The sequence below is a fragment of the Panthera uncia genome (genome assembly GCF_023721935.1).
Source record: "Panthera uncia isolate 11264 chromosome A1 unlocalized genomic scaffold, Puncia_PCG_1.0 HiC_scaffold_17, whole genome shotgun sequence".
In the NCBI taxonomy this organism is placed as follows: domain Eukaryota; kingdom Metazoa; phylum Chordata; class Mammalia; order Carnivora; family Felidae; genus Panthera; species Panthera uncia.
This window is the reverse complement of record NW_026057577.1, coordinates 33,102,698-33,112,394: the sequence shown is the minus strand read 5'-3', so window position 1 is coordinate 33,112,394 and position 9,697 is coordinate 33,102,698. Positions and strand designations below refer to the sequence as shown.

The 9,697-nt window shown below is 43.1% G+C and overlaps 1 protein-coding gene across 1 annotated transcript; it reads right to left on the bottom strand.

Annotated features, from left to right (window-relative positions):
* Positions 1–2,590: 2,590 nt before the first annotated feature.
* On the bottom strand, positions 2,591–8,971 carry ZMAT2 (zinc finger matrin-type 2). The gene is made up of 6 exons (XM_049649397.1): positions 8,882–8,971; positions 8,446–8,539; positions 7,241–7,364; positions 5,487–5,560; positions 4,899–5,044; positions 2,591–4,181 (listed from the first exon to the last, which is right to left on the bottom strand). Exons 1-6 carry the CDS (start codon positions 8,897–8,899, stop codon positions 4,038–4,040), a joined length of 600 nt encoding a protein of 199 aa, XP_049505354.1. The 5' UTR covers positions 8,900–8,971; the 3' UTR covers positions 2,591–4,037.
* Positions 8,972–9,697: the final 726 nt, after the last annotated feature.

Sequence of the window (9,697 nt, the reverse complement as noted above, 5' to 3'; positions counted from 1 at the left end):
TCCTAAAAACAACATGACTAAGAAAATGGGAGAGAAAAGGAAAAACAGAATAAAATAATTCGGTTATATAGTAAGAGGGAGTCAAGCTATAGCTGACAAAAAAAGGACATCCCAAATAAGGAAATTTGAGGACATGAGAAAAGATACAAGCCTGACCATAACTACTGGAATAAAAACACAAACATTACCACACACCAAACATAATTTTAAAAGTGAGTCTTTTGTTTAGGGTTGTATTTTGTTTCTGGCACTACAAGACGCTCCAGGTTCATCTCTTTATTTCCTTCCCCAGTCCTAGCATCAGCCAATTCTCCAAGGAGCCTGGTTCCTGGTGTAAAGGGAGCTGAACATTCACTGGAGAACCAGTTGCTCTGGTGCTTTGGATAGGGCATTAGTCTTAAAATACTCTCCCCAAAGCTGATTACTGGGAAAATGAAGAGAGCTGGGGCAGTGGCAAAAGGGCTAGAAAGTACCAGCAAGTCCTGAACCACTTGAGTAGCTAGGAGATGCTTTACTTGAAGAAACCACTCAGCTACGGCCAATGTGGGCACATCCTCTAGATTACACTATCTTGACTGGCAAGAAAGACTGTATAAGTCAACCAAAACAGGAGTGATCTAGTATGCTCTAGTGTCCAAAAATTGCTCTTACTCAGTCACTCGAAGTGCCCATCTGAGGACACACAGCAATGAGGACTCATGTCTCCTTTACCTGCTAGTAAGCTCTACCAAGAAGTTGCCTTCCAAGCTTATTCTCTATTACAGGCAACAGTCACCTGGTCCCCAAGTCTCTGGACAGGCCCTCCAGCCCCTCTGCTCCCAGGACAAACCACAGGGAATGCCCAAGTCAGAAGAGTGAAATCTTTGCAAGCTGCAAGTTCTCTTTCAGACCTTACTAGGAACTCTAGAGTTAAACCAAAGAAAAACCACAGAGCTCCCCTCCCAAGTGTCATAATAGGTATTATAATTATTTTGTTACTATTTTTAAAAATTATTTTAAACCCACATGAATATTCTATTCCTTTCATGTGTACTGTTAAACAGCTAACCTTTCTCTTCCCGTGATTCCTACTTTCTCCAGTTAACCAGTTATAATTTCATTATGCATCTTCCAGACCTTTTTCTCAATCGATATATTTAACTGGACACAGAATATAATTTTATGAAGGGGGTCAGAAGTTTGTGGAAATCAGTTTGGTATTGTTTTTGTGCTTTTACTTAACAGTAGGTCTTGTTGATCTTTCTTGTTAGTACACAGATCTAATTCATATATATAGTAATGGCTGCACTATATTCAAGAATAAATGTATGTTTTATTTTAAATGTTTCACTGTTAAATAAACCTGCAGTAAATACCCTTAGAAGTATATGTACACATACACAGGTATGTTTTTAGGATAGCCATGAGTAGAAATGCTAAAGTCTCCACATTTAAGACTTTGGAGGGGGGACTATGGGAGAGGCTCAAGTCCCAGGGGGTGCCTGAAGCCACAGAATGATCTGAAACCATCCAATCTTTTGTCCCCTAGGTACTTTAAAAGGCAATTCCACCAGAATGTAAATTCCATGACAGCTGAGCCTTGACGCCTTGCTCCAGAAAACAATACCAGGGCCTAGAACATGGTCAGCATCTCAGTAATCACTGAATAAATGAACACATGTAGGCAAGTCACAGGCATATTCCTCAACCAAAATGCAAAATTTCCATGGATTTTAGAAAGACCACAAACATCAAGTAAGTTTCTCTTCTAGAGATTTCTGAGTTATCTGGGATTGCTCTGGGCTCCTAAATTTCCATCCCACCTCCTCACCCCACCCCACCTCCATCCCACCTCCTTTCCCCAACCCCACCCTCCACCTTTTCAAGTCACTGCCTTGAATCCCTTCATACACTCATTACCTAGACATACCCCTTAGAGATTCAAACCACTTGTTAGTCCCAAGAGAATTTAGAGAACCTGGAATTCAGAATTGCTTTTTTAGTAGGGGTGACTCGAGTTAAGATTCCACTGTACCAAAGAGGGAGGGAAATCCTGTGAAGACAAGGTGAATTAGATGATTTCCTAAAGAGTACTGAATCATGGAAGGAACTCAGCTCGCTGATATTTTCTCCAGCCTGCCTTAAAAGGGTGAGCAAAACAGCCCTATCTACTAGAGTCTGACTTGAAGGACCTGTAGAGCACACAATACTGTTAAGCAAAGAACCCACTAATCTGCCTGCAATTGGCCAACAAATATTGTAGAAGATACTTTGAACCAGGCCTTGAGCCAGTAGATAACATTCATAATGCTCCCAGTAGCAAGATTCAGCGTCAGAAACAAATTAGTCAAGTTATGCCTGACAGCAAGGGAATTACGTACAAAAGTCCAAAGGAAAGAGTATAGTACTTTAAGGGATCCAAAGGTGACTCAGATGCTTCAAGGGGGCTACATGAGGCAGAGAACGTAAACAAGGCATATATGGTGGCAGCCTTGTTAACCCACATAGAGTCCTCTTTTCAGGATACAGAAGTTTGTGTAACTATTGTTGGTTTATTTAAGGGACTGATTTTTTTTCTTATGTATCCCTGGGATGCACAGTACCCAATCCAGGGATTTTCAAAGCTTTTTTTTTTTTTTTTTTAGTTCAGCAATCTGTGTGATCTAATGCTCAAGTTACACCAAAGTAGGGAAGGCAGTTTCTCAGTGGTTCTGAATGGGGCTGGGATTAGGGATTTCACCATATCCTGGGGACACAATCTTAGCTGTCCTACTTGGGGAGGAGGTGCACTACAAGCAGAGGCTACGGATATTGCTAAACATCCTAAAATGCACAAGACAGCCTCCAGAACAAAGAATTAGCCAACCGAAAATGTCAACAGTGCCAAAACCCAGTAACCCTGTGCTTAGTCTAACTGCAGATAATAAGGAACACACTAAGTTCAACCCTCAACTCTGCTGTTCCAAAAAAGAGACCAAAGGAGGCTAAAATTAGAGAAAAAGTTTTGTTCAGTCTCCTCCGGATACACATCCCATCAGAGGAAAATACAACTCGTGCTGAAGGAACCTAGGGAAAAAAAAGTGACAGGACTCAAATGAAGGGAGAAGAAAGAATAAGCTCTATATGTAAATACTCAGTGTATGAAGAAAAAAACAATACACAGGGAAGAATATGGAATGTTCCCACCAAATGTGAATAGGCCCAGTCAATGCCATTTATTATACATGTTGAACAGTCTCTGAGACCCAAGGGCTCCCATATGAAGTTTTTTTTCCTTTTTCTTTTTTGCATCAAACAGGTTCTTCCAAGAGCCTGCTCACAAGGAAGAAAAAAAAGAGTAATCCTCAATAAAATGAAACAAACAGGAAACGCTCAACAGTCTACATATGAAGAACAAAGGTTAAAAAACTCACCAGACAAAAACCACACCAAACACTCGTCCCATTTAATTTCCTGTTACATGCACTGAAGGAGCCAAGAACATCAGGCCCCAAGGCAGCAATGCTCTGAGGTTCTAGCTCAGGCTCCCCCTATGTGACAAATTCATGCACACACGCCCGCACATACCAGACCCAGGCAGAAATACACATGCATGCACAGGTGGCAGAAAACCAGAGGGGGTTGAGGGGGAGAGAAGGCTGGTCAAAAATATGCTAGCAACTGGAAACTGGGGACCCAGAGAACCTTTCTGCTGCAGGCTAAGCCAAGAGTCAAAATTAAAACAAAGGGAGAACACAGGATCAATGTAGTATGCTCAGGTAAGAGGTTGGACAGATGAAGAGGGAAAGATGCAGGGGGAGTTTAGGGAAAGCAGCCTCAGAAGAGGTTTTTATTGGGAACTCAGGCAGAGGTCCTGTGACTCCAGTGACATACTGAGGCTGAAGGAAATGCCACAGCATTTCCTCTGCATCCTGTGCTCTTTCCCAAAGTAGAGGGAAACCACAAACACCCACCCTCGAGCCCTCCCCATTGCCACTCTTAAGGACTTTCCCAAGTACCCCGGAAAAAAATGACCCCCCTCACACACAAAGTTAGCAAAGGGCCAAGCATAGAAAGCCTCAGTAACTCTTCTTGGTGGAACCAAAGCCAGAGAAGCCCATCACAGCTGCCATCTCATCATCCTCCTCAAATGTCAAGTCCTCCTCAGCCCTCCTTTTCTTCTCCTTCTGTTTCTCTTTCTTGTAGGCTTTGGCCTTTTCCTCCTAGGGGGGAAATCACTCAGAATCAGTTCAGACTCCTGAGCCAAAGATTGAAAGAGACAAGTGAGGTCAAGATTCCTTTCTATCTTTAGGAGAAAGCAGTTAAAGACAAATAAAATTTTAAGAACAGAAGAAAAGCCACACTAAAGATTTTAAGAAACAACAAAGAGAAATTTTAGCCTGTGAAGAGCACTTCTCAGTCCTACATTCCAGGTTATCTCTGGTTCTTAAAAAAGGTTATGGAAGCAAAACCACATAATAGTACCTATCATCCTGGGGCACACAGCACATGCCAGGAATTGGTGTATGTGCTTTGTGTAGATTATATATTAAGATCTCTAATATGGGGAAACCGAGACATGGAGAAGTTCTATAACTTGCCCAAGAGTCATAGCCAGTAAGTGAAGGAAACAGAATTCTGACCCAGTCAGGCTGGTTCCACATGCCTCTTGGGGACTAGGTGTATTTAATCTCTCCTGCAGTAAGAAAAAAAGTAAGTAGGCCCAGAGAGTCCACGAAAAAAGAATAGGTTTACAGCCATATTCTTAAGATCATGAGAGTCCCAAACAAAGGCAGTAAAGGTTTCCCCCAATATAGAGAAATTCAGGATACAATTATCCTCTGGGGGTGGGAGTGGAATGAGGAAGAAGGCTTCCCCATGATTCATAACATAAAACTCAAAGCTAGGGGATAAAAGATGGAAGAACAGCAGAGCCTTACTTCTTCTCTGAGCTCCTTCATCCTTTCCTCAAAATCATAATCCTTCTGTTTCTCTTCCATCTTCTTCTTGTTGACTTCAAAACGTTTCTTCACCTGATCCAAGGTGGAACGTTCCACACGCATAGACATGCCCAGATTTCGCTGATCTGGGTGGGATCAACAGTGAAAAAGGTAATGTCAGTACATCCCCAGTCCCTCAAAAAGTCTTTTCTTGACATTATATTAAAAAAAAAAAAACTTCTCATAAAATACAAAGCAAAAATAATTATGGCTGGAAAAAAACTCCGTTGGCTTTACTTGTTCCCAGAAGCAGCAGCTACAGATAGCAAGATCCAAGTGGTGTTCAACTGGCTTTACTGAGCAAATGCATACCAGTGGGGACAGCTAGGCCATGGAAAAGACCATGGTCTTCTTGTTGAAAGCTTGAAACAGTGTCTCATCCAGGGCCTCCAGAAACATTAGATAATGAAGTAAAGGATACCCTGTACCGAAGCAATTGGAGTATTTCTCAGGCATTAAAAAAAGATCCAACAGAAACTACCCTTTCCCCAAACCCAGCCCTAAGCATAAACTACCTCCAAGCCTTACGTTTCTTTCCATTAATGTGATCCAGGAAGTTGATGGAGTCCTTCACAACACAGTCACAGACATTGCAGTAATACCTAGCAAACAGAATAAAGAGCACTTGTGGTCAAATCTAGCTATAAGGATCTTTTTTTTTTTTAATTTTTTTTTTTTTTAACGTTTATTTATTTTTGAGACAGAGAGACAGAGCACGAACAGGGGAGGGGCAGAGAGAGAGGGAGACACAGAATCTGAAACGGGCTCCAGGCTCTGAGCTGTCAGCACAGAGCCCGACGCGGGGCTTGAACTCACGGACTGTGAGATCATGACCTGAGCCGAAGTCGGACGCTTAACCAACTGAGCCACCCAGGAGCCCCACTAGCTATAAGGATCTTAATGTTTCAGCCAAGAAACTCCTATTTTTTAGGTAAATTTTCTTTTTACAAGAAGGCACGTCTGATTTTCATAAAGCTTTATCTCTTGGAAGAATATGGTAGCCAACCTCCATGACGCCAAAATTCCTGGTATTCCTACCCAGTGTAGTCCCCTCCCAATTTGTACTAGGGTTAGTCTGTGACTAAAAGAATGTGAAAAGTGATGCTATGTCACTTACAAAATAAGGTTATTAAAAAAAAAAAAGTGGCTTGGGGCGCCTGGGTGGCTTAGTCGGTTAAGCGTCCGACTTTGGCTCAGGTCATGATCTCGCGGTCTGTGAGTTCGAGCCCCGCATTGGGCTCTGTGCTGACCGCTCAGAGCCTTGAACCTGTTTCAGATTCTGAGTCTCCCTCTCTCTCTGACCCTCCCCCCTTCATGCTCTGTCTCTCTCTGTCTCAAAAATAAATAAACGTTAAAAAAATTAAAAAAAAAAAAAAAAAGTGGCTTCTGTCTTAGTCTGTCCATGTCTTACTCTGGGGAAGCCACTTGCTTTATTGTGAGCAGCACTATGGAGAAGCCCATGGGGCAAAGAACTGAGGCCTCTAAAGCACTGCCACATGAAAAAGCCTTCAATCAAATGATTCAGCCCCACTTACACCTCAGATGAAGGCAGACCCACCAGATACCTATACTGTAGCTTTGTGAAACCCTGAGCCAGAACCACCTCGCTAAGCCTTTCCCAGGTTATTTAGACACAGAAATTGTGAGCTATTTGTTATCTCATGATGCTAAATTTTGGATTTGTTAACTTACAAAGCAAGAGAGAACTAATACAAAGAGGAACGACGTTAGTGGATTTTCTAAGCAACTCAGACATGTCATTTATTGCTATCTGTTTTGCCCTCCTGCTAGAAAGACTAAGTGAACATGGAAGTAGTAGTGGTGGGCAAAAGAATAAAGAGTTGTTGTAGGACACTTCTTACCACGGGAGGCAGGTAGTCAGGAGGAAGGTGTATAACCAAGCAATCCATAACAACTACAGCCTCTGCAGCCAGTCTGGAACCTCAACTCCCTTAATTCAACAGCTCCTAGGCTCCATTCTATCTCCACCTAATCTCTCCCCTAAGTATCTCTTCAGTAGTTCTTTTCCTCATTTCTTCTTTAAAATATTAAGTAGCACTTACAGTACTCGTATGAATAAGCCTACCGAGTGACTCCTCCTAGAGACACTATTATGTTTAGTTGAGACCTTGGGGGAACAAAGAAAAACAAACTTAAAGGTAGAATTGTAGGCAACAAGGTTGTTATCCTGGGGCCAGGGAACCTCCTCAACACCTGCTAAAAGCAACACAGAGTTTATTATACCTATTCCTGGCTCCTGAGAAAGATGAAACGTCACTCACCCTCCCATCTCTGATTGTGGTGTGGTCTTAGTAATGACAATTGTCTTCCCAAGCTTGGATTCCAGGTCCACCTTGTAGTCTCTATGCCGGAGGAGCTCCCTTTTGACTGGCTGCACTGGTTTTCCTAAAGTATAATAGAGGAGAAAGTTTCTTCAATACTTCAGTTCTTGAACCAGAAAGGAAAAGAAATGCATGATACCCAAAATACAGGTGTCTACTCTCATTTCTTTCTTGAACCCAAAGCCAGGGACACAAGGAGCACTTCTAGCAGCACCTAGACAGAATCTCGACACAGGAAAAATTATAAGCAATCCCTAAACTATGTACAGCTTTTATCCACTTTAAAGCCAACAAGTCTAAAAGCAAAGTTTTTTTTATTGATTAACTGAATTGAAAGGAGGAGTTCTGAATTTTCACAAAAAGCGAACTTTTAAAAGAGCAAAGACACTTTCAGACAGATACCCCAAGCATTAACACAGAAAAGAATCTTCACAGGGCTGGGGAAAATTTTTAAAGGAGATCAACATTCAGGAAATACCTGTTATGTGGCTGGCACTACTGTACAAATTACATAAAAACTAAAAGGGTTAGTGTGTACAAGATGGTGTGAAACTAAAATGAAAGAAGAATGTATACGTTTGAAAACAGAAAATAAGACATTTATTTTTGTACAGTGGAATCTCTATCTAGGAGAGGAGCACCAACTCCCAACACTGTACATAGGGAGCAGTACTACTGAGCATCAGCTTAAAAAAAAAAAAAAAAATCACACACTCCTTAGTAGTACCCTTGCTCTTCTCAGACTACAGGGAAAGGTCTTAACTAAGGCAGTTCTTCTTCCCCTTAAGTGACTTCAAGGGAAAGAAGTCAGCCTCAATAGCAGAATGCACAGCAACAAAATACTCCACTTCTTTTCTGTCACTACTAAGGATTCCACTCTCTTATCTGTACTTCAGGAAAGTACGAAATGAGCCAAGCAAAAGGAGAGCAAGGAAGTAGAAGAAACAGAGGGGAAAACACCTCAAAACCGCTTCAGTCCTTCTTCTTGCTCTCGTTTTATACATTAAGAACTCAAGGGGCAGGGAGGCAACGCTCTGCCAGAGGTTACACGGGGTAAAAGGTCAATGCATTTCAACTCCCCACCGGCTCCCAGCTATGGTTTCGCCTCTACTATACCCACAGCCCTTGACGGAGCAGGCACGCACCATCCTTCTTTTCTCTCTCTTCCGTGAGTCTCTTCTCGGCAAGCTTCTCATATTCATCTTTGTCCCACTTTCGGCGAAAGTCCAAGTTTTTCGTCTGTAGAGAAAAAAGCGCTCAAGATTCGTCGCTAATCACGTCCGACCCCTACAGAAATAGAAAGACCCGCGTCTACGCGGCACGGCGTCCCGGGGACCTGTGGAGAGCGAAGACTCTCCGGACCGCACCAGACTAAGGTAGCCTCAGGACCCAAACCCAAGAGACCTCCGCGATTCCACAAACCCTGAACCAGAGCCCCACGGGGAAGCTCTTGAATCCGGGCCATTACACCACAAGGAGGTGTCGAGAAGCCAGCCGGCTGCAGGATATTCCGCACTGAGAAGGCACCCTCTGCCCCCCGCCCAACCAAAGCCTCCACACACACACACACACAACACCTACCCCACTGCCGGACGCCATCTTCACTGCGAAGTGAATGGGAAGCCGGAAAATGACGTAAAAAGCGGCCTTGAGCCGTAAAGCAGGCTTGCCCTCCAATAAGCTTAGAGTCTCGTGTTCTAAGGACTGGAGGGCTTCTTAAACAAGCTTGTTGGCCCCTCCTCTGCCCCAAGAAAATGACGCACGCGCAAGGTGGGGTTTGAAGCAACACGGAAGTAAGGGTGCCTACCAACGTTTCTTTCCCCAGGCTTTCAAAACGTGCGTTGAAGGGCTGATTTAGTTCGACTCGTCTATTTTACAAACGAGGCAACGGTCCAGATCAGCGCCCTCTGATCTAAGCAATTTTGCGTGCGTTTGCCAAGAGTTTCTAAGTTTTCGTTAAGGCTGAATCGGTTATCAGGAGTTCTAGGTGTCCCATTTACCTGTATGCACTAAAGATAAGGTCCTGACACCACAGTGTTTTTAAAGGTTGCAACCTTCCCAGCGCACAAATACAAAATTCTTTTTGCACACTCTCTCCTTGTTTTGAAGCAACGCTAACACCCTTTGGTTAACTCATTTTTCCTTAAACTGAGGAATCTTACAGTCTTTCAATCTATAGGGCACAATTTAATTAACATGATTGGACTTGGAAAGGCCAGTCATCAGCAACTCTGTAGGGTGAAGAACTCTGACAGATGACTCACTATGTGTTGAGTTGGGGGTTGAGGGGTTAATGGGCAGCAGTCGGGAACTGTGACTGCTCCATTCACTGAATACAGAAGCATCACCCCAGGGAGGTTGCTCCTAGCTCTCAGAATTCTCTAGTGTACACTCAAG